General features: G+C 47.8%; 1 protein-coding gene across 8 annotated transcripts in view; it reads left to right on the top strand.

The window, feature by feature from the left end:
* LOC119951898 (transmembrane gamma-carboxyglutamic acid protein 3-like) overlaps nt 1-21,089 on the top strand; it is a 129,696-nt gene extending 108,607 nt beyond the window's left edge. For all 8 annotated transcript variants that reach the window (XM_038775271.1, XM_038775269.1, XM_038775270.1 and 5 more), the window contains one exon: nt 17,795-21,089. In XM_038775271.1, the coding sequence (XP_038631199.1) occupies nt 17,795-18,349 (555 nt within the window). In that variant the 3' untranslated portion in view covers nt 18,350-21,089. The remainder of the gene's footprint in view (nt 1-17,794) is intronic.
* The last annotated feature ends 4,578 nt before the right edge of the window (nt 21,090-25,667 follow it).

The following is a 25,667-nucleotide window of genomic DNA, read 5'->3' as shown; positions in this document are numbered from 1 at the left end:
GCTGTATCCCTAGCTCTCTAAACCCTTCCCCTGGCCACTTTGAATGGCAGCATCTTAAGTTGGCCTTCAGCCCCACCTCGTTCACTGGGAATATCTCATCCTTCCCTACATTTAATCAATGTCCTGAGAAGACCCCAAATCTCTCCAGTATTCCCATGATCCTGCCCATGCTCTCCAGTGAGTGTGACACAAACAAGTTGTCCACATATAGCAATACCCAATGTTCTTTACTCCCCCTCACAATCCCCTGCAACTCCGTAGACCCCCTCAGGGCTGTCACCAGGGGTTCAATTGCCAACACAAATAGCAAGTGTTGGCGACAGTGGACATCCCTTTCTCCTACCTCTACATAGCTCAAAAGTTTGTGAATTCATTCCATTCGTGGCATCACCTGCCACTGGGGCTGTATGTAACAAGTGCATCCACGCCACAAACTTCGATCCAAATCTAAACCTGTCCAAAGTTTCAATTAAGTACCTCCACTCCACCCGGTCGAAGGCTTTTTCCGCATCCATGGAGACAACAGCCTCCGGCACCTGCCCTCTTGATGGAGCCATTATCACATTCAAAAGTATCCTAATATTATTGGAAAGCTGTCTTCCTTTTACAAAACCCGTTTGGTCATCTGCTACCAACTCTGGTACTCATTCCTCCATCCTTCACGTCAGTATTTAACAACAAAATAGGCCTATATGACCCACACTCCAATGAATCTTTCCCACTTTTCGGGATTAATGTAATTAGCGCCTGTGTTAATCTTTCCCTTCTCCACAGCTTTGTTTAAAATCCCCAACAAGTGTGGAGCCAATTCTGTCAGACACCTTGTCGAACTCCGTCAGAAAACCATCGGGCTCCGGTGCTTTCCCTCACTTTATTACCCTAATACTTTCAATCACCTCTCTTCGTCTCAGTGGTTCTTCCGACGTTTTCCTCTTCTCCTCCTCCAACCTCGGGAATTCCATTCAGGAACCTTCCTATGTCCCCTCCCGTTCCATCTGGTGCTGCCCTATATTACTTCACATTGTATCTCTGAAATGAAACGCATTGTTTAATTTTCCTAATTCTGATACAACCTCTCCTTCTTCTGTTCTTACTTTTAAAATTTCTCTGGACGCAGCATGCTTTCTTAGCTGCTGGGCCAGCATGCAGCTCGCATTCTCACTGTACTTATATTGCATCCCTCTTGCCCTTCTTTTTTTAAAAAATAATTTTCATTGGAATTTTTTGAAAAATATATCAACAAAACAATAATAGCAATAATAATAATAAACACCCCCCGGCACCCATAACAACGCATATAATAAACCCCCCCCAACCCCAATAAACAACAAAATAAATTAACAATAAGCAAATTAACTTAAACACTATCCCCCCAAACCCCCCCCCCCCCCGGTTGCTGCTGCTGCTGACCTAGTACCTTATCGTTGAGCCAGAAATTCGAGGAAAGGCTGCCACCTCCTAAAGAACCCTTGTACCGACCCCGTCAGGGCGAACTTGACCCTCTCCAACTTAATGAATCCCGCCATGTCATTAATCCAGGTCTCCACACTCGGAGGTCTCGCATCTTTCCACTGCAGCAAGATCCTCCGCCAGGCTATTAGGGACGCAAAGGACAAGACATCGGCCTCTTTTGCCTCCTGCACTCCCGGCTCCACCCCAACCCCAAATATCACTAGTCCCCAGCCTGGCTTGACCCTGGATCCCACCACCCTCGATACCGTCCCCGCCACCCCCTTCCAGAACTCCTCCACTGCCGGGCATGCCCAGAACATATGGGTATGGTTCGCTGGACTCCCCGAACACCTGACGCACCTGTCTTCGCCCCCAAAGAACCTACTCATCCTAGATCCGGACATGTGGGCCCGGTGCAGCACCTTGAACTGTATGAGACTAAGCCTCGCACATGAAGAGGAGGAGTTCACCCTCTCCAGGGTGTCCGCGCATGTCCCCTCCTCAATCTGCTCCCCCAGTTCCACCTCCCACTTAGCCTTCAGCTCCTCTACCGATGCCTCCCCCACCTCCTGCATTACCTGGTAGATGTCAGACACCTTCCCATCCCCGACCCACACCCCCGAAAGCACCCTATCCCTTACCCACCGCGGGGGCAGCAAACGGAACCCCTCCACCTGTAGCCTAGCAAATGCCTTGACCTGAAGGTACCTGAACATATTCCCCGGGGGGAGCTCAAACTTCTCCTCCAGTTCACCAAGGCTCGCGAACCTCCTGGACTTCCTAATGCCCGCCCTGTGCCACCCCAGGAACCTGCCATCCATGTTCCCTGGGACAAACCGGTGGTTCCCCCGCAGCGGGGCTTCCACCGAGCCCCCCACTTCCCCCCTGTGTCGCCTCCACTGCCCCCAAATTTTGAGGGTGGCCGCCACCACTGGGCTCGTGGTGTACCTCGTTGGAGGGAGCGGCAACTGAGCCGTTACCAGTGCCTTCAGGCTCGTGCCTCCGCAGGACGCCATCTCCATCCTTTTCCATGCTGCCCCCTCCCCCTCCATTACCCACTTGCGTACCATCGAGACATTAGCCGCCCAATAGTACCCAGAGAGGTTGGGCAGCGCCAGCCCCCCTCTATCCCTGCCCCGCTCCAAAAAGACCCTCCTTACCCTCGGAGTCCCGTGCGCCCAAACAAATCCAGAATGCTGCTGTTCACCCTCCTAAAAAAGGCCCTCGGAACGAAAATGGGGAGGCACTGAAACAAAAACAAAAACCTCGGGAGCACCGTCATTTTAACAGACTGTACTCTACCCGCCAACGACAACGGCAGTATGTCCCACCTTTTAAATTCCTCCTCCATCTGCTCCACCAACTTAGTAAAATTGAGCTTGTGCAGAGTCCCCCAGCTCCTAGCCACCTGAACCCCCAGGTACCTAAAACTCCTCACTGCCTTCTTTAGCGGGAGCCTACCAATCCCCTCCTCCTGATCTCCCGGGTGTACGACAAACAGCTCACTCTTGCCCAGGTTCAATTTATATCCTGAGAAACTCCCAAACTCAGCAAGAATCTCCATCACCGGGCATTCCCCCCACCGGGTCTGCTACATACAACAGCAAGTCGTCCGCATTCAGCGACACTCGGTGCTCCTCCCCACCTCGCACCAAACCCCTCCACCTCCTCGACTCCCTAAGAGCCATGGCAAGAGGCTCAATTGCCAGCGCAAAAAGCAAGGGGGACAGGGGGCACCCCTGCCTCGTCCCACGGTGGAGCCTGAAGTACTCGGACCTCCTCCCATTTGTCGCTACGCTCGCCATCGGGGCCTCGTACAGCAACCTCACCCAATTAATAAACCCCACCCCAAACCCAAACCTCTCCAACACCTCCCACAAGTACCCCCACTCAACCCTGTCAAAGGCCTTCTCCGCATCCAATACCACCACAGTCTCCGCCTCTCCATCTGCTGCCGGCATCATTATCACATTTAGCAGCCTTCGCACGTTAGTGTTCAGCTGCCTCCCCTTCACAAAACCATGCCCCTCGCCACCAGCTCCACCCCCTCATCCCGCAGCGCGGGAAACCAGAGAAAAGCCCGTGCTTTCACACTGCCCCACCCCACCAATGCAGCTCCCAAACCGCAGTCCCAACCCAACCACCAACTCCATACAAACAAAGACAGATCAACCACAAACCCCAGTACCCCCCTTAGAACACAGAACCATAACCCACATCGTCCGAAAGCGAGAGAAAAAATAAAAACAAACAGAATAACCCGCTACAGCATAAACAGTGAAAAGAATAGAAAAACTCCCATAGCCCCCAATCTCTAGTTCGAGTCCAGCATTTCAGCCTGCACAAAGGCCCACGCTTCCTCCGGGGACTCAAAGTAGTGATGGCGGTCCTTGTAGGTGACCCACAGGCGCGCAGGCGGCTGTTGGAACCAACAATTCTACGGACACGTGCTTGTAGGATTAGAATAGCGGTTTTAATATACTCACAACAGAGCCAGCCTATTAGCCATTGAACTTTCGGTGAACTGGCCGGCTGACCATGTGGCACTGATCCTTTATACAGCAGCTCCCGGGGGACAGGTAGTGCAACTGCACTTACAATACAGACACATGTATATACAGATTATAATCCGGTGTGAATCACATTCACCACAGCGGCAACATGCCGAACTTCACCTGCTTCCCATGAGCACCGCCTTCGTCCGGTTAAACCCGGCTCTCCGCTTGGCCACCTCCGCACTCCAGTCCTGGTAGATACGCACTACCGAATTCTCCCACTTACGACTCCTCACCTTCTTGGCCCATCGGAGAACACACTCCCGGTCACTGAACCGATGGAACCGCACCAGCACCGCCCGCGGGGGTTCATTCGCCTTAGGCCGCCTGGCCAGTACTCTATGGGCCTCCTCCAGCTCCAGGGGCAGATGGAAGGATCCTGCCCCCACCAGTGAGTTCAACATCACGGCCACATAGGCCGGCAGGTCCGACCCCTCCAGCCCCTCCTCGAGGCCCAGGATCCGCAGGTTCTTCCTCCGTGACCGAAGCTCCATCTCCTCGAACCGATCTTGCCACTTTTTATGAAGTGCCTCGTGTATCTCCACCTCCCCCACTAGGGCCGAAACCTCCTCCTCGCGCTCAGAGGCCTGCTGCTGCAACTCAAGTATCGCTGCACCCTGGGTTGTCTGGGTCTCCAGCAGCTTACTCGTCGTCACCTTCAGGGATTCCAACAACTCCCCTTTCAGCTCCGTGAAATAGCGCAGAAGGGCCGTCTGCTGCTCCTCAGCCCACTGCCTCCACTCCTCAGGGGCTCCACCGGCTGCCATTTTGTCCACCTTCCCCCGCTTTTCCAGGGGAGCTGCTGCCGTTTTTCCCCTCGCCCCACTTCGAGTCCGAACCATAAATCCCGGGGGGTTTTGCTCCAGACCCCTTTATCCACCGGGAATCGTCGAATCAGCGCCGTTTTGGGCCCTTAAAAGAGCCCACAAGTCCTTTTAAAGCGGGAGCTGCCGAACGTGCGGCTTAGCTCCGCATAGCGCAACCGGAAGTCCCCCTCTTGCCCTTCTTAACTGCCCTACTGCCTTCCTTGTTGTCAGCCTATCAAACTGCCCCTGCAATCTTTTTCTCACCACTAACAGCTCCTTTGTTGGGGCCCCTACATATCTCTTGTCCATCTCAATTATCTCCTCCAACAACTGTCCATACTCTTCCCTCCGCTTCCTGTCTCTATGCGCTTTTAATAAAATAATCTACCCTCAGGCCACTGCCTTCAGTGCCTCCCAAAAAGTGGCTGCTGACACTTCCCCATTCTGGTTAATCTCCACATACTCCTCAATTGCTGACCTCACCTTTTCACAAAAACCCTTGTCTGCCAAAAGATTCGAGTCAAATCTCCAATCCGGCCTCTGACTCGCCCCTCACTGAGTCTTACCTCTATCCAATGTGGCGCATGGTTGGATATTACAACCCCTGCGTATTCTGCCACCAAACACCCCCCCCCCCCCCCCCCCCCCCCAACCTGGCTCACCACAAAGAAATCAATCCTCGAGTGTGCCTTATGTACATGTGAGAAGAAGGAATATTCCTTCCCCGGATTCCTAAACCTCCACGGTCAAACATTCCCATTCGTTCCATAAACCCTCACAGCTCCTTTGCCATTTTCAGCCTTTCCATTGATTTGGAGCACGACCTGCCCACCCTCTGCTCCATCACACAATTGAAATCTCCGCCCATAAACAACTGGTGTGTATCTAGATTTGGGATCACTCAGCAGACTCCTCATAAACCCCGCATCATTGGTGCTTATACTTTTACTAGCACCCTTCCCGGGTCCCTTACTTCCCCAGCTCCCACAAACTACAATTTCTTATTTATCAAAATGGCCCACGCCTTTGAGTCAAACCCCGCAATGAATACTTGCCCCAACCATCTCTTCCTCAGCCTAATCTGAACCTTAACTCGAATGTGGGACTGCTGTGAGAAGATCACCTCCACCTTCAAACCCTTCAGGTGTGCAAAGGCCCGGGATCTCTTAACCGGCCCATTTAGCCAACGAACATTCAACATCCTCAATCAGCACAGTCTTACCTAATACCACCCTATATCGGGCCCATTCAAGATGCCCTCCCTCTTTGTCTGCAACCATATTTGGTCTCCACCTCCATCGCCTCGCAATTTTCTCTTTCTCCCCTCCTTCCCGCCTCATATTTCCCCCCCCCCCCCCACAAACACTCCTCTCAGCCTCCTTCCCCATCACACCTCAGTTTGCTAACATTGCCTGCTCGCGTGACAACTTCCACGTGGTCCATTGTTACCTGCAAAGGCGCCAATACACCCTTGATGGCTCTCGACCAGTCCACTTGCATTTTTTTCTGTGGTCCATCCTTCATAAAAGCCATTAACTGTTCCGTCTGAGCTTTTCACTCAGGCTTCAGTCCTCTCTCTCTGCTGCCATTTTAACAGAGTTTGCAGTGCCTTGAGTTCCCTCCACTTTTTGGGCTGAGATTTTAAGTGATTTCTGCCGGGTCCGATAAGTTACCGGCATAACGGGCGCTCGCGAGTGGAGTGGCTGCATTAAGAAGAGGGTCCCGCCGGTCCACGATATCCCGGTCATTTTCAGGGGTTTCCCCGTTGTCTGTTCAATCCAAATTTCTTAGGCCTTTGGGGCCTGAGGGACGGGTGGCGGGTCGAGTCAGTTTGGAGCCGGTGAGGAGACCTGCGGGAGTGTCCGGCAGCTGGAGCGGGGGGTCATCAAGCCCAAAGTGAGCGGCGGGAGCTGAGCTCGGCACGAGGCGAGGCCCGAATCCAGGACGCGATGTAGAGGGGGAGCAGAGCACATCGGGTGGCTCCTGCTGAAAATGGATGTTTGAGGAGTTTGAAGTCCGGTTCTGGGGGAAGAGATATTTTTGAATTTGTGAATTGTATTATTTATTTATTTTAAGATTGAAAAAAGAATGGGAAAAATAATAAGTTGTTAAAGGATACCAATAATAGCTGTGAAGAAGGGAGGAAATGCGGGTTCACCGTTGAATGAGAGGACCACTAAAAGCACAGACATGATGGTGGATGCCGAACTGCGTGCTGGGGCCACACCACTTATGGTGGAAAAGATGACCGAGGTGATGGCTGTGGAACTGGCGAAGCAGTTTGCGAGGTGTTGAGGAAGGAGATGGCTGTCGCACTGAAATCACTGGTGGAGGATGAGCTGCGGAGAGTGTTCAACAAAGGACTCCGAGCAAAGCTCGAGGACTTGGAGAACCGCTCGAGGCGGGACAATCTGAGAATTGTGGGCTTGCCCGAAGGGCCAGAGGGCTCTAGGCCAACAGAGTACTTTGTTAAGATGCCAGTGGAGTTGATGGGGGAGAGTAAAGACCCTTCCCGGTATGAACTGGACCGAGCTCATCGGTCGTTAAGGCTGAAACCAAAGTAAATGAGCCGCCAAGAGTGGAAATTATCTGCTTCCATAAATACCACAAGAAGAAGAAGGTGTTAAGCTGGGCGAAGCAGCAGCGGGAGGTGCAGTGGGATGGTGCTAGAGTTTGGATTTACCAGAACTTGACGATGGAGTTGGCGAAGAGACGAGCGGCGTTCACCGAGTGATGGCGGCAAAGTACAAGGGGGTGCGATTTGGTATGGTATACCCGGCAAAGCTGAGGGTGACATACAACACCAAAGATTTTTATTTCGAAACGGTGAAGGCGGCTGAGGTGTTCATTAAGGCAGAAGGCGGGGCAGCACGGTGGCGCAGTGGGTTAGCCCTGCGGCCTCACGGCGCCGAGGTCCCAGGTTCAATCCCGGCTCTGGGTCACTGTCCGTGTGGAGTTTGCACATTCTCCCCGTGTTTGCGTGGGTTTCGCCCCCACAACCCAAAAATGTGTAAGCTAGGTGGATTGGACACGCTAAATTGCCTCTTAATTGGAAAAAATTAATTGGATACTCTAAATTTATAAAAAAAAAAAAAAAAAAATTAAGGCAGAAGGCTTGGGAGCTTGAGGAGTGGAGCTGGAAGAGAGGTCGTGGACTGTGACTGGGGAGCTGGAAAATGTATAAATGTTATAACTTTTTTTTCATTGACCTGTATTGTAACATACTTGACTTCACATTGGTATAGAGTTTAAGTTTTTGTTTTGTTACTCCCGAGGGAGCGGGAGTACTCGTTTTTCTCAGTGGTCCATAAGGAATCGACTTATTCATGGTAGGGAAGACGCTAATGGCTAGGGTTAAGGGGTCAGAGTACTTGGCAATTGCAATATCAGATCATGTTCCGCACTGGGTATGGTACTGGAGAAGGTTGTGGTAGAGAGACCAGGGTGGAAATTAGATGTGGGACTGTTGGGGGACCGAAGGATCTGTGACAAAATTGAAAAAGTAATCGACGAATATGTAGGTTTCAACTGCATGGGTGAGGTGTCGAAGGCGGTTGTCTGGGAGGCTCTAAAGATGGTGGCGAGGGGTGAGGTGACCTCATTCAAGGCCAGGCTAGGCAAAGAGGAGAGGTTGGAGAGTCAGAGGGTAATAGATGAGATGCTGGAGGTAGATGGAAGGTATGCAGAATATGGGGACCCAGCGAAGTTGGGGAAGAGGAAGGAACTACAGGCGAGCTTTGACTGTCTATATACCAGGAAGGCGGTACGCCAATTGAGAAGAGCAAGGTGTGCAGTTTACAAGCATGGAGAGAAGGCATGGAGGCGGGTCAGCTCCGGAGGGAAGCTGCAGCAAGGGAAATTGTCCAGGTGCAGGACAGGGCAGGGAAGTTGGTGGCAGCTCCAGATCAGATTTAAAAGATCTTTAAGGATTTCTATGAGCGGTTTTACAAGTCAGAGTCACCTGGGGGAGGTCGGGAGATGCAGGAATTTCCAGATGTGCTGGAGTACCCAAGGTTAGGGGAGGGGGGACAGGGCTACATTAGAAGATGCAATTGTGGAGCAGGAGATAAAAGATGCGATTGGGAGGATGCAGTCCAGGAAAGTTGCAGGGCCGTATGGGTTTCCGGTGGAATATTATAAAAAATTCAAAGATAAGCTGATACCGCTGATGGTGGGGATGTTTGATGAGGCGATAGGGAAGGGGGTGTTACCACAAACTTTGGGGCAAGCACGATTTCCCTGTTGCTTAAAAGAGATAAGGATCCGACTGAGTGTGGGTCGTATAGGTCCATATCACTTTTAAACATGGACGCAAAGATATTCGCAAAGGTACTGGCAGTTAGGCTGGAGGAGTCCCTCCCGAAGGTGATAGGTGAAGATCAGACGGGGTGTGTGAGAGGGTGGCAGCTCTTTTCGAACATTAGGAGAGTAGTGAACGTGGTTATGGCACCGGCGGAGGGGAAGGAAACAGAGGTGGTTGTGTCATTGAACGCTGAGAAAGCGTTTGACCGGGTAGAATGGGGGTACTTGATGGCAGTTCTGGAGCGGTTTGGGAATGGACCAAGATTTGTGGACTGGGTAAAGCTACTGTATAAGGAGCAGGGGGCGAGAATCTGCAAAAATAACATTAGCTCAAAATACTTTTCTCTCCATTGTGGGACTAGGCAGGGATGCCCAATGTCCCCCCTGCTGTTTGCACTCGTGATTGAGCCATTGGCCATCGCGTTAAGAAGTTCGAGGGCGATAGAGCACAAGGTGTCTTTATATGCCTATGACTTATTATATGTGTCGGAACCGGGTGTGTCAATAGGGGGAATATTGGAGCTGCTTCGGGTGTTTGGGTCTTTCCGGGATACAAATTAAATCTAGACAAGACTGAATATTTTGTGCTGTTTTGGCCAGGGTGGGGGGGGGGCAGCCATTCCGTAGGGCATGGACTCACTTTAGATACCCTGGGGCTGCAGGTTTCTCGGGATTGGGGGGGGCTCCGTAGGTATAACATTTCTAGTTTAGTGGGGAGGGTGAAAGCTGATCTGGGATGGTCTCTCTCTGTCAATGGTGGGTCGGATACAGGCGGTTAAGCTGAACGTGTTGCCGCAATTTCTGTTTATTTTCCAAAGCCTACTGATTTTCCTGCCAAAGGCATTTTTGAAGAGAGGGAAGTTCATATGGGGAGGGAAGGTGGCCAGAATTAGAAAGGTGCTACTACTGTACAGAGAGGAAGGCAGACAAGGGGTTTGGCTCTTCCAAACCTGATGTATTATTACTGGGTGGCGAATGTAGAGAAGATACAGAGCTGAGTCAGAGGGGTTGACACCCAGTGGGTCAGAATGGAGGAGAATTTGTGTAGGGGGTCGGGAGTGAAGGCACTAGCAACAGCGCCGCTCCCGATGGCCCCGGGGAAATACTCAGAGAGTCCGTCCGGTAGTAATAGCTTTGATGAAGATTTGGAGGCCGTTTCGCCAGCACTTCAGTCGGGGGCAGGGTCAAGGGAAATGCCGATTCAGGGGAACCATAGATTTGAGCCAGGGAAGTGGGATGGAAATTTTCGGTGGTTGGAGGAGAAAGGAATTGGGTCATGAAAAGATTTGTTTCTTGGGGATCGGTTTGCAGGATTGAAGGAGCTAGGAGCGAAGTATGGGCTGCAGCAGGAGGAAATATTAAGATACATGCAGGTTCGAGTCTTTGCCAGAAAGGAGATAGAGCTTCCCAGTAGAGCCGGCCACCACATTGCTGGAGGAGGTGCTGATGACAGGGGGCTGGAGAAGAGGGTAGTGTCGGCAGTTTATGGGGCTATTTTGGAAGAGGAGAGAAGGCACCGCTGGATGAGATCAAAGCAAAGTGGGAGGAAGAGTTGGGAGAGGGTATGGAGGAGGTGTTCTCCATAGCCTTGTGAGGTGCTCCGGATGGTGAACGCCTCCGCCTCCACGTCGTGCGCGAGGTTGGGGCTGATACAGCTGAAGGTGGTATGTGGGGCACACCTCACAAGGCGAGGATAAGCCGGCTCTTTGAAGGGGGAGCGGCCGCAAAACACATTCATATGTTATTAGTCCTGTCCAAAGCTGGAGGTTTACTGGAAGGAGGTTTTTAGGATAATCTCTAAAGTGGTGCACGTGAAACTGGACCCGGGCCTTCGGGAGGCCATGGGGGGAGTTCTCTGAAAATGAGGCTATGTCGCCAAGCCCGCAGGGCCCCGGAGTACTCCACGCAGCTCTGGCTGCCGAAACTGGGCCCTGCACTTCCGTCCGCACATGCGCACGGCGGCCGCCTGCGGCGGCGGCGGCTCTGCGCATCATGGCGTCCCATGCAGCAAGCCGGCCCCCACAATCTAGCCCCCCCCCCCTCCCCCAACAACGTGTGCCTGCCGATCGGTGGCCCCTGATCGGGACGCTGGCCATGCTGGAGGACCCCCTCTCCGGCAACGGATTCCCCCCCCCCGCCCCCCATCAGGGCGGCTGCGGCCCCACTCAGAGCCCCCGCCGGGTGAGACCATGAGGGATACATGGCAGCGGGAACATGGCTAGCTGCCGGCAGAGAATCGCCGCAGGGGCCTCTTTCAATGGCCCCGACCAGCGCAAGGTCAATCATGCGCAACTGCCGGCGATTCTTTCTGTGGAGAACCGTGGGAAGACGTCGGATCCGATCGCGGATCAGACGCCCTATTCTCCGCGACCGCTCCAAGCGCGAATTCGGCACAAAGGCTCGGAGAACCCCGCCCCATATTCAGGGTGTCGGACCAGCCAGGGTTGGAAACGGGTGCGGAGGCAGCCTTCGCTTCGTTGATCTCCCGAAGGCAGATCCTGTTGGGATGGAGATCAACCTCTCCAGCCTGTGCCCTGGCGTGGTGGGGGGACCTACTGGAATTCTTGACTCTTGAGAAGGTCACATTTGAACTGAGGGGAAGGATGGAGGGGTTCTACAATTCATGGGCATTATACATTATACACTTTTGTGAATTGGATAACATCGAATATGCTGGGGGACTGTATGTGTTAATGGTGACTATGGGTGATTCTTGATTCCTCTTTGTTATTTGTTTATGTTAACATGCGGACTGCTGTCTGGGGGTTTGGTGGGAGGTTGGGATTGTTGTTATTGATATGGGGATTGACATTGCATTTGTTACTGATTATTGTATATTGCTGGTGCGTGTAAATTTGGGAGAAAATGTGAAAAAGGAGAATAAAAATATATTTTTTAAAAGTTACCGGCATAACAGTTCCGGGGCGGATTCACTGTTCTACAACTTTTTGTCCCCTTTTTTTCATCAAAGTCAACCCGTTTTAGGGGTTTAAATTGCCAAAATCTTCGTTCCTAAGATGGAGCTGTCCTGTGTGCGGGCACTACATCATGGCTGTCACCAGAAGTCGATGCTGTGCTATTGGATATCACGGAGGGCAGTTTGTTAATTAGAAATAAAGGGATTTTACTGGTGGGGCTGGTGAAAGCTGATCTGGCATGGTAGGATGGTCTCCCTCTGTCACTAGCGCATCGGGTACAGGTGGTTAAACTGAACATGTTGCCACGATTTCTGTTTATTTTCCGATACCTGCTGATTTTCCTGCCAACGGCATTTTTTAGAGAGATTGCAGGGATGATTACCTCATCCATATGGGGAGGGAAGGTGGCCAGAATTAAAATGGTGCTACTGCAGAGAGGAAGGCAGGCAGGGGGTTTGGGTCTTCCAAACCTGATTTATTATTACTGGGCAGTGAATGTGGAGAAGGTACGGAGCTGGGTCAGAGGGGTTGACTCCCAATGGGTCAGAATGGAGGAGAGTTTGGGTAGGGGGGTGGGATTGAAGGCGCTAGCGACAGCGCCGCTCCCGACGGCCCCGGGGAGATACTCGGGGAGTCCGGGAGTAATAGCTTTGTTGAAAATTTGGAGGCAGTTTCGACAGCACTTTGGGTTGGGGGCAGGGTCAAAGGAAATGCCGATTCGGGGGAACCATAGATTTGAGCCAGGGAAGTAGAATGGAAATTTTCGGAGATGGGACGAGAAAGTAATTAGGACACTAAAAGATTTGATTTTTAGGTGTCGTTTTGTGGGATTGAAGGAGCTGGGAGCGAAGTATGGGCTGGAGCAGGGGGAAATATTTAGATACATACAGGTTCGAGACTTTGCCAGAAGGAAGTACAGAGCTTCCCAGTAGAGCCAGCTTCCACATTGCTGGAGGAGGTGCTGACGACAGGGGGACTGGAGAAGGGGGTAGTGTTGGCGGTTTACAGGGCTATTTTGCACGAGGAGAAGGCGCCGCCGCCAGAAGGGATCAAGGCAAAGTGGTAGGAAGAGTTGGGAGAGGGTATGGAGGAGGGGTTCTGGTGTGAGGTGCTCCGGAGGGTGAACGCCTCCACCTCATGTGCGAGGTTGGGGCTGATACAGCTGAAGGTGGTGTATAGAGCTCACCTTACAAGGGCGAGGATGAGCCCATTCTTTGAGGGGGTAGAAGATGTATGTGAACGTTGCGGCGGGGGGGGGGGGGGGGGGGGGGGGTACGTTGATATGTTTTGGTCCTGTCCAAAGCTGGAGGTTTACTGGAAGGAGATGTTCAGGGTAATCTCTAAAGTGGTCAAATTTGAACTGAGTGGAAGGATGGAGGGACTCTACAATTCATGGGCGTTATTCATTGTGCACATTCACGAATTGCATCACATCGAGCATTAGGGGTTTGGGGGCTGGGAGAGTTGGGGGGAGAGGGACTAACCAATGTGTTATTGGTGACTGTGGGTGATTCTATGGGCCATTTGTTTATGTTAAAATGGGGGCTAATGTTTGGGGGTTTGGTGGGAGGATGGGATTGTTGTTATTGATATGGGGATTGACATTACATTTGTCAGTGATTATTGTTTATTGTTGGGTGTAAATTTGGGAGAAAATGTGAAAAAGGAAAATAAAAATATTTAAAAAAAAGAAATAGGGGGATTTAGTGTGCAGAAATAGATACTTGGGAAACACCAGAGGTAATGATGTGGGAGTGGTAAGAGAAGCCATTGCAGGTGATTCTCTGCCTATGACTTGATAGATAAGAATACAATTGGGTGTGGTCCGTGGTTTTCCGTTGGAAAATGATGCAAAATTGTGAAAGGTGGATGGTGGGGTCAACTTTGTCAAAGGCGATTTCTGGTGACGGGGATGTGCTGAGCAGGTGCAAGAAATGTGGCTTTCTTCCTGCAAATCAGAAATTATGCACTTTTAGACCAAAATGGACTGCTAAACCTGGGGTGGGGGCTGGACACACGAACGAAGCATGCCAGGCAACAACCTGAGGAGCTGCAAAGACTGCCGAATCACTGAAAATCTGGAGAGGAAGATTGGGGCAATGACTAACATGCTGGGCGATCTGGTTCCGGCCACACCCGAATGGGATGCCATATCTGCCGAGCCGGAGAGCTGCATGCCAGATGTAGTCGCGGAGGACCAGACGGGCTTTGTCAAAGGCTTTGTCAGGCACATGCTGAACCTGATAATGACCCCATCCGGGCCGAGATGGAGTCGAATGGAAGTACTTCATAGAGGTACTGGAAACATTTGGGTTCAGATCAGGGTTCACTTCCTGGGTGAAACTACTGTACCGTGTCCCCATGGTGAGTGTACGGAGAAACATCACCAACTCTTAAATACTTCTGGCTGCACAGAGACACGAGACAAGGATGCCTGCTATCACCACTGCTATTTGCTCTGGCATTCAAGCCACTGGCGCTTGCCTTCAGAGCGGCAAAGGGGTGGAGAGGGATCCAAAGGGGAGACAGAGAGCATAGAGTTCCACTCCATGTGGATGACCTGCTCTTCTATATCTTGTACCCCTGGACCAGCATGGACGGGATAATGAAACTCCTAAAGGAGTTTGGAGCTTTCTAGGGTTACAAGCTTAACCTGAGCAAGAGCGAGATCTTCCCTGTGAACCCGCAGGGGGAAGGGCCAGAGCTGGAAAGCTGCCGTTAAAGCAAACTCAGACCAAATTCCGCTACTTGGGGATCCAAATAGCCTGTGACTGGACACGGATCCCCAAATGGAACCTGACGAGACTGGTGGAGGAAGTCAAAGGGACCTGCAGAGGTGGGGCCCATTCCCACTCTCGCTCACAGGGAGAATACAGCGATCAAAATAAACATACTGCCCAGGTTTCTCCTCCTGTTTAGATCCTTCCCGCACTGCATTCCCAAGGCCTTTTTCAACACAGTCATGCCATTTGTTTGCTGAGAGGGTGGGGGGGGGGGGGGGGGGGGGGGGGGGGTTGATGAGGATCCAGAAGAAGGTCCTACAAAAGAAAAGAAACATGGGAGGCTTGGCCCTCCTGAACCTACAGTTCTACCACTGGCAGCCACCGCTGAAAGAGGATGGGGATGGGTGAAGGAAGTTAAATGGCAAAGCCTAATCTTTTTCTGCCCATTCTTTCCTTCTCCTGAAGGTTCTGGTCCTTGTCACTCCTTGCAGCATCTCATCCAGATGAAGATACTTTGTGTGTCAATCTGAAGTTAGATTGTAGGTTATTAACTGCTGGAGATATCCAAACCATGCCTGATCCTATTCAGTCAATGTCTAAACGTCCACACTATCAGCAGGGATCACTGAATTGTGATTGAGAGCAGGAAGTCTGGATGATTTTGCCTCCATCTCCTAATCCAGAAATGCCAAAGCTAATTAGTGTTCCATGTGCATTCCTAACTGAGAGAGACCAATCAGTACAGGCTAGGACATTGAACTTGTGATCTTGTTGATCTGTGTTTTTTTATTCATTCATGGAATATGGGTATTGCTGTCAAGGTAAGAATTTATTGCTCATCTCGAGTTGCTGTTGAGAAGGTGGTAGTAAGTTTTTTTTGTTGCAAAAATATACTTTATTCATAAAATATCTGAAAGAATATTACAAACATTTCAAAATGCCCATAATATTCAAGTTTTTTACATAGATCACGCATCTGAGGTGCTTTAATACAGCCAAAAGAAATTACAGACATTTAATAAGTTGCCTTCTTCGCAATGGAGTGGGTCGCTTGGCTATTTCAGAGGGCAGTTAAGACTTAACCTGTGATTTTTGAGTCACTTGTAGGTCAGACCAGGTAAGGACAGCAGATTTCCTTCCTGCAAAAGTGCATTAGGGAATCAGATGGTTTTTATGACAATCTGGTAATGAAATGGTCACCATTTATATTCCAGATTATGTTTTTTAACGGAACTAAAATTCTTCAGTTGCTATAATGGAATTTAAACTCAACTCTGATCATTGGTCCAAGTGGTTATGTTATTGGATTGCTCGACCTGTATCGTAACCACAATGCTACCATACCCAATTTAGCTCAGCAACTCACTGGGTTAACTTTCTGAGCCTGTGGCAGAATCCATTTTTTTCCTCCTCGTTTGTGGATTCACACATATAAGCATGTGGACACTTACACTATCGAAAACAACCAATGGAGGAAGACACATGCATCTCCTGTTCAGTATTCCTGTAATTTTAAAAATACCTTTAGAGCAGTTTGGGAGTAATGACTTTTTCCTTGCTTACTTGTGGGGAAATAACTAGCCGTTGATTTGTGTTTTCCTGCAGTGTTAACACCTCTGATCAGGAACAAGTGTGATTTCATTGATTCGAACAGTAGGCTTACTTAGAACACTTGGTCAGCTAACGTGGAGAAGGTGCTTGGGTGGTGTGGGGACCCTGGGCTGTCTGGTTTCAAGTGGAGTTGGAGTCCTGTAGGGGGACAAGTTTGGGGGCACTGGCAATGGCACCATTTCTGTTGGCACCAACAAAGTACTCAACAAATCCAGTGGTGCAGGTCATGTTAAAAATATCGAGACAACTCCGCCAACATTTTAAGTTGGGGGCAGTTTCAAGACTGGCCTCCATTTGTGCTAACCATCAGTTTCAGCTGGCATGGCTAGATGCCTAATTTTGTGCATGGAGGGAGAGAGGGTTGGAGAGAGTGTGGATTTACTTTTGGAAGGGGGGTTTGCCAGCTTGGAGGAGCTGAAGGAAAAGTTTGGACAGGTTTAGATAACTCCAGGTGCTGGATTTTGTTCAAAGGTTTTTTCTGGCTTGTCCAGTGGTGCAGCCATCTTCCTTACTGGAGCGGATTCTCTCCTAAGCAGGATCAGAGGAGGGTAGGACGTCTGCCATATAAGTGCGGATAGTGGGGGAAGAGCTGGTTTCGGTGGAAGGGGTGAAGGGGAAATGGGTGTAGGAACTATGGCCACGACTGGAGGAGGGGGTGTGGAATGAGGCACTGCTGGGGGTGGATGTTACGTCTTCGAGTGCGCGAACGAGCGTTATTCAGTGAGGGTGAGCCCATTTTTTGAGGGGTGGAAGATAGTTGAGAGCGCTGTTCAAGGGGGCCCGCACACCACATGTTCTGGTCGTGTTCTAAGCTGGTGTGTTTCTGGAACTCTTTTTGATATGTCGGCGATGCTAAATATGGAGCTGGCAGCTATTTTGGGGTTTTAAAACGTTTTGGAGCTGCGGATGGGTGAGGGGCAGATGATTTGGCCGTCACCTTGTTGGTGGCTCGCAGGAGGATTCTGTTGAGTTGGAGATTGGCAACGCCTCCGAGTGCCTCGGCATGGCTGGGGGATTCTTCGGGAGTTTTTGCACCTCGAGAAAGTCAAGTACACTGTAAGGGGCTCAATTGATGGGTTCTATCAGAAATGGCAGCCATTTATATTGTATTTCAGAGAGTTGATCCTGTTAGCTGTTTCCGGGAGGGGGAGGCGGGAGTTTCTGGTCTTTTTTTTGTGTTTTGTTTCTCTTATTTTCTTACAGTATTTGTTGTGTGTTTGGTAATTGTGTATAAAATGTTAAAAACTTAATTGAAACATTAAAACATTAAAAAACATTTTTAAAAAAAATTTAAACATGTGGCATATTAGATGATGAGTCTTTTCTGGTTTGCTAAAATTTGCAGTATGTAATAATTGTAACATGTGACCTTAATAAAATTGAGGACTGATTTCAAATCTGCAATTTTTCTTTCTCTTTTTTTAAAGATGGAGTTCTGGAAGGGATATACCAGCAATTTGTACACAACTCCCAGCAACAACTCTGGCCTACGTGTGGAACGCACTGATGCAATCTATGTTGTTGTTCCTCTCCTCGGTGTAGCATTATTAATTGTTATTGCACTCTTTGTGATCTGGAGATGTCAACTGCAAAAGGCGACTCGACGTCGACCAACATACTCTCAAAGCAGGTACCTGACGAGCCGCACGACACGGAGCCTGCCTCGGGTCCTTGTGCATCGGGAGACGTCACATGCTCAGACAGACCCATCTCACCACGAGCAGGGTACCAGACCTATTTTAGACCGCAGTGAACCCAGTGGCCCACCATCAAACAGAACTCTATATGTGCAGGAACAATCTGCATCTGTCTCTTCTAGACTATCCAATGCTACACCCCCACCTTCATATGAAGAGGTCACTGGACATGTGGAAAGTAGTGGGGAGGAGACAATTACACCATACAGTGATCCACCACCAAAATACGAAGAGATTGTTAGAGTGCATCCTGCTGTATCACGCCAGAACACCACCAACAAGTAACTGGCTGAGGATTGAGAGAACTTAATTGGTGATGATAGCATGTTGATGTGAGAGACCTCTTACTTTCAGACAACAGTCTCTACCTGTGGTTACTTGGGTAAAATTTACTTCCAGAAACCGTGCAAATGTCCAGGTGGCCCATAGTATTCAAGTAAAGCAAACGTTTAGTTAGATGAGGAGGTCGATGGAAATCGGTTACTTTTTAAAAACAAAATTGGGTTGTACTTTCTCATTCTGGAATGCCTTGCAGAGACAGTAATGAATTTACTTTGTAGTTCATTATGCAGGGTAAAGGAGGTGCTTACCCCCTTGAATACGTGAAAAATACCCGAATTGTAGCCAAATTAAATTGGAAAAATAGTCAGAATCAGCAGTGTGACTCCGTGTTACCACTGTGTTGAGGGCCAATGCCAGGTTGATATTTGCTATATGTGGTTCTATTTCTTTGTTAGTACAGCACCACTGCCAGTTGTCATGTTTTCACATTACTCACAAGGCTTGTGCGCAAGCACGGAGAGTAAATGCTGTAAGAGTCTTAAAATGCAGTGGCCTTGATCAACCCTTTGTTTATTGGGATCTGCAATGTATTTTTAATTTAAGCACAGAAGAGAAGGACTGCCTTATAAGCAGACTTCTGCTTCCTCAGTTTATACTTGAAGTAAACTTCAGGGAACGGGACATAGCTTATGCTATTGGTCAAGAAATCTGCAATTCTAAAACTTGCCACTGCCACCAGATTGCAAGATGCCCAGCCCCCAGTTCCAGGTCTGGGGGTGAGGATGGGGGAGGGGTTGCAGCTGGGATCCTCCCCCACACGCCTGTTCTTTGCTCTAATCAGCTGTGTTTTGAAGTTCAGAACAGTTTAAGAAGTCATTGCAACTGAGTGCAAGTTCGCAGCTTAATTTGTGCTAATGTTGACTACAAATGTACGAATCTGACAAATATAAGTACTTGCTGGGATATTCAATGTGTTGTTTGGAAAATAAATGGCAAGTGAATTAGAAGTTTAAAGGAAACATATTAATAGTAATATATTAATAATTTCTTTATCTAAATGGGAAACCATCTCCATCTCAAATTTTGTTATGTTGCGTTTTTATTGAATTTTCTAAAAACTGAACGTGTAAATGTCTGCTTATTAAGCATTGAGGTAATGGAAATGGACGATTGCATGTTTCACACAAAGGTAATAATGAAGTGCTATACAATCTTGTTGCTGAAGAGTGTAAGTACTGATGATGCCTAGGTTTTCCACGACTTATCCTGGAATCCTAATTGATCTAAATGCTTTAGAGGTTGAATTTCACATGGTTTGGGCCAATAATATTTATCATTTTGAGTCAGTAAATTGTTTGCTGAAGGATTATGATTTTTTTTTTCTTACTAATCCACTATGGCTTTCTTGAGCATTTAATAATGATTTTACCACAAGCTTACTTTTGATTACATCATCAAGCAAATGTTCAGGTGGGCAATTTTTATCAAGGTAGGAAAAATCTTTCAACCAGTGATTACAGCCATGTAAAATATGGCTTTAGAATACTTGGAAAGATCTTTACTTTACATTATATTTAGTATTTAATAGAGAGAGCCTCTTCCCATTTAATAAGGATTCCATTGGGGCAGCTGAAATGGTTCTTTTCATCCAAGCTTCATATTGTCTTGGATTCTTTCATTGCCCAGTTACCACCCTTGTTCAGCAGTTGAGGGTCTTAAATCATGTTTTTCCACACCCTTGTTCATCTGATCTGATTTATTTTAGGAATGTATTATAAGTTTAAAGTATAACAACCCCCAAAAAAGGTGGCAATTTGACTATCAGTAAAATTCTTACCTTCATGTTTAAACCCTTTTTAGTCTGACCACTCCCTACCTTGGAAGCCAGTCCTATAACTTTGCCGTTCTCTGTACTGTCCCAACTTTTATACATTCTAGCTTGCCTTAGTCCCACTCTTGGCAGAGCGCCTGGGTTCCATGCTTTAGAATTCCCTCCCTAAACTTTTCCAACTTCCTCTCTTACTTTAAGACATTCCTCAAAATCCACCTCCTTGACAAAGCTTTTGGTCGTCCGTTGTCCTGTCCACCATCCCCCCAACATCTCCTTCTTTGGCTTGACATTCACTGTTTGTCTGTTTACACTTTTGTGATGCGCCTTGTATTTTTTCTTGCATTAAAATATGCTAGATACATGCAAATGTTGCATTTGTGAGGGTGCATCTATGATATATTTCTTTATAAGAGCAGTTGATGTTTTTGTTCTTATTTCAGTTCTAAAATTATTTTCCCACGCTCACCCTGCCTGGTTGACTGAACTGTGTTGCAACTTGCATTATTACCCTCTTATTACCCTTCGCGAAACCACTGCATTCTTGTTGATTGGAAAAAAGTTTTAATAATTGTGGAAAATTGATGACTGCACTAATAAATATAAAAATGCAAACTTTAAACAATGTAACCTATGCTTTTTTATCCACTCCAGCACTGAATTCAAATGCTTTTGGATTGGACGGTGGCTGGGCTACCTTCCTCCCTCATTGCATTCATTAGAAAAATATAACTAAACTTTAACTTACTTTCACAACTAATTTGTTAGTGCTTTGTGGATTGTAAAACAACTGGAATGCGCAATGCTTCAAACACGAAATATCCAGTGGATTTTTGATGGCAGTAATCACCTGAGGCGATTCCTTTCTTGAATTGTGTTGTGTGGATCAATAAAGTTGTTTTTAAAAAAAAAAAGGTTTTGAGATTCAGTAATACTGCGCAGAAGTCAACTGAATGCTAATAAAATGAATTAAGGCATCACAGATGCAATCTCTTGTACTTGATCTTTTGCGCTACTTTAGACCGAATTAGGGGAGACAGTGGCCTTGTGATATTGTCGCTGGGGACCCAGGTTTGAATCTCACAATGGCAGATGGTGAAATTTGAATTCAATAAAAATCTGGAATTAAAAGTCTAACGATGACCATGAAACTACTGTTGACTATCATAAACACCTATTTGGTTCACTAATGTCCTTTAGGGGAAGGAAATCTGTTGTCTTTACCTGGTCTGGCTTAAATGTGACTCCAGAACCATAGCAATGTGGTTGACTCTTAACTGCCCCCAGGGTGGGCAATAAATGCAGGCCATGAACAAATTTTTAAAAAACTTTATAATGTTGTAAATATACACACCTGCTCCACCTTGAACAGCTGAAAAGAAATATTTTTCTTTTAATTTTTGCGCTGCTAATTCAATGGCTGTAGTACTAAATTTGAACAAAAAACATTTGAACATGGGCCTAAAAAGAATGGGATTAGCAGCATAGTCATCCTTGTTTGAGAGGTGACATCTTTCTGGGTCTGAGGTTAAAGAGGTGAATGGTGGATCTGAGATTTGCTTCTTTGTTCAAGGGAAAGTTATCAGTTAATTGCAAACACACAATCCGATTAATGGAAGTGACCAAAGGCATTTAACAATTTTCAGATTAATTAATTATCCTTTTGAAATAAGGAGGAATTGGGAATAAGAATAAGTTGGCACTAGAATTTTTTTGAGCAAAGACAGCGAGCAAGTTAATGTAAAGCAGAGGCATCAAGGTGGCGCAGTGGTTAGCATTGCTGCCTCACAGCGCCGAGATCCCAGGTTCGATCCCGGCTCTGGGTCACTGTCCATGTGGAGTTTGCACATTCTCCCCGTGTTTGTGTGGGTTTCACCCCCACAACCTAAAGATGTGCATGCTGGGTGGTTTGGCCATATCTTTTTATTAAAACAGTAAAACATATATACAAGACCAAACGGTACAAACACTGAATTTGTGTTGGAGAAACAGGGTACCCTCCCCTCAGTACCAACACATGGGGAGGGGGGTAGAATACTCTGATTAAAACAGTTCACAACACAGTTGTACAGAAAACAAACGGTACAAACACTAAACTTTGCGCTGGAGAGTCCAGATACCAACAGGAAGAAAGGAAGGGGGGGGGCGGAGTCAGGGTGTTGGCAGAGAGGGACGGCAATAGGAAATTGCCTGAACTATATACGGAGGCAGAAAAACATAAGAATTTTCAATTATGATGTGCCAGATTCCGGGAGTCCCCCAGAGGGGGTATGGGGCAACACAGTGTCAGGCACGAGTGAGCCCTGCACCCCGCTGCAGAGAGCCTCACGTGCACCTTGGAAAAATGAATTGGGTACACCATATTCATTTTTTAAAAAGTTAATGTAAAGTATAAAAGATGGTGCTTCACTGTCTACTTTGAATCAGCGGGACTTTTTTTATTTGTTCATGGGACATGGGCGTCGCAGACTGGCAGCATTTATTGCCCATCCCTAATTGCCCTTGAGGGGGCAATTAAGAGTCAACCACATTGCTGTGGGTCTGGAGTCACGGAGGCCAAACCGGATAAGGCAGATATCCTTCCTTCAACGACATTTGTCTTTCAGTGAACTTGGGTTTTTACGACAATGGTTTTATGGTCATCATTAGACTTTTAATTCCAGATTTTAATTGAAATCAAATTTCACCATCTGCAATGGTGGCATTCGAACCAAGTTCCCACAGCATTACCCTAGGTTTCTGGTTTATTAGTCCAGTGACAATCCTCCTACGGCACCACTTCCCCAATGCATTTATAGTGTAGAGATACTTCAGACTTGTTTTCCTTTGAAGATTTCTGCAGCAAGTTACTTCACAAATTCTGTTTTATGCCTATTTGTTACAAACCACAATACATATACATCCACTACAGATGGGTTATATTTAGCAACCGGGACCCCTAAATAACGCTTTATGTCTGGTATGTTATCCTTTATGTTGAGTAAGTAATCTGGAAGACGGGCGGCATTTGGCGCAGTGGTTAGCACTGAGGCTGCGGCGCTGAGGACCCAGCTTGGAATCCTGGCCCTGGGTCACTGTCCGTATAGAGTTTGCACATTCTCCCCGTGTCTGCATGGGTTTTACTCCCACAATCCAAAGATGCGTAGGTTAGGTGGATTGGCCACGCTAAATTGCCCATGAATTGGAAATAAAAAAAACTAATTGGTACTCTAAAATTTAAAAAAAAATTAATTTGGAAGACATGCATGTTGAGTTCATGTTCTTTGATGGTAAGCACCAGAAATAATTTGTAAAGTTTCCTCATGTTCAATTAAATCCTGTTAGATTTTATTTCTATTAGTCATCATGAATAAGTATGTTCTAATTTACCAGTGGGTCAATGCTAGACTCTTCATCAAGTTCCATATGTAATACCCATTTATGAAGATAATATGTGCAGCAAAATATTATTTGTGAGGTCCAGTGTCCCTGGGCGGGACTCTCCGAGCCAAAATCACGCCCCCGGAGAATTGTTCAATATTTGTGCGCGAACTACGTGGTGCGGGTAGGGGGCCATTGACAGAAGGCCTCCCCCCCCCCCCCCCGCCCGCGATTCTCCGCACGCAACTGGCCGAGTTCCTGACAGCATGCTTCTAACCACCTATCGGCTGTCGGGAACGTCGGGTGGCGGCTGCGGACTCTGTCCACGGCCGCCCTGCTGGGGGGGCCTCATGGACGGCCAGGCAAGCGATCGGGCGGCACCGACCTGTGCACGATCTCGGGGGAGAGGGGGGGCTACTTTTTCCACCACGGTCCGCAGTGCAAGTCCGCCATATCGTATGGGGCAACTGCCGCCATGCGCATGCGCGAACTCCCGACCAGAAGTGCAGCCCCATATCCACAGTCAGAGCTGTGAGAACCACTCCGGGGCCCTGCCAGCCCCCTGCAGGTAGGAGAATCACTCAGGACTTAAGGAAAGTGCAGAGTGAAACGCCAGCGTTTTACACTGGCGTGGGGACATAGCCCCATTATTGGAGAATCCAGCCCAGTATCTCTGCAGGTGCAGTATTTGGAAAAAGTCCTGCCCTTTCGTGATGTCCACCTTTCTAATCTGAGACCATTTCAAAACATTTTGTACTAAAATGTGAGATCAGCAACATCAAATCACAGTGATATTGGCGAGATTATGTGGATTAACTGAATAAGATTGATTAATTGACTAAAGAGCCATATGTCCTTAAGGTTGCATTTATCCAATTGCTGTTCTAACAAAGACATTGAACACAAACCAATGAAATCTATTCCACAGAGCGATAGCACTATTCCATCATTTCTCCTTTTAATTGCTGAAAACCGATAATCTCCCACTTCACAGCGGTTTTGCACTGTTCATTTCCATACAGTAGCCAAAGCAAATTTACCAACACTTGCATTGTTACAATGTTATAGAATCATTGGCTACAAATTCTAGCTTCATACTTCTGCCGGTGTCAGCACTGTCCTGGAAATGACAACTGGTCTGCTGGCGACCACTTTGGTGTGTCATGTTTGAAAGGGGGGCTAGTGGGAATACACTCTGCATGTGACCGAAGCAGAATGGGGAGATTGTAAAGTCATTCAGTAGCAAATGCTGATTTAGTGCACAACCTGCCAATTTGAACTTTATGGTCTCTGTTGATGTCCTCTCTTAATTCAGTGAGCACATAGGGACATCACTGCGAGTGCTATTGTAGGACTTTTAGGTGAGGTGCTTTTGATTTTGTTTTGATGCTGCTGAGTTAGGGGAAGTATGGAGTTGAAGTCCGGTGAAGTGATGTTGGACTTATCTAAGGTATTTGAAGGCAAAGAACGTGCTATCCCTCATGCAAGTTTTTGTTGTAGCCTGTCTTGGGCTGCAATACAACAGGGGTGTGGAATGCAGGCAGCATAACATGGAGATTTTGCGCAGAGGGAGGGGGAGAGCTTTTAATAAAAAGCTATAGTCACCTGGGGTTTTCAGGGAAAATTCCATCTCAATCAGTGACATTGAAGCAGTTACGATAATGAGTAAGTACTAGTGGGATGTGACTAGTTGTATATCACAAGGATCTGTGTTAGGGTGTCAATTATTCACATTATTCATTAACGACTTAGATGATGGCATATAAAGCCATATACAAATTTGCTGATGATACAAAGTTAGGTGGCATTGTAGACCGTCGGGCTGATGAATTACAGGGAGATATTGACAGAATAGGTGAATGGACAAAGTTGTGGCAGATGGAATTCACTGTAAGCAAGTGTCAGGTTATCTATTTTGGACCAAAAAAGGATAGAGCAGAGTACTTTCTAAATGGGAAGAGGTTAAATCCAGTGGATGTCCAAATAGACTTGGGGGTTCAGGTGCCTAGATCTTTAAAATGCAATGAACAATTGCAGAAAATAATTAAAAAGGCTAATGGAATGCTAGACTTTATATCTAGAGGATTGGAGTATAAATGCACAGAAGTTATACTGCAGCTATACAAAAACCTG

Source organism: Scyliorhinus canicula, chromosome 17 (assembly GCF_902713615.1).
Source record: "Scyliorhinus canicula chromosome 17, sScyCan1.1, whole genome shotgun sequence".
NCBI classification, from domain to species: domain Eukaryota; kingdom Metazoa; phylum Chordata; class Chondrichthyes; order Carcharhiniformes; family Scyliorhinidae; genus Scyliorhinus; species Scyliorhinus canicula.
Note: the sequence above shows the minus strand (reverse complement) of the source record. Positions and strands in the feature narration are given on the sequence as shown.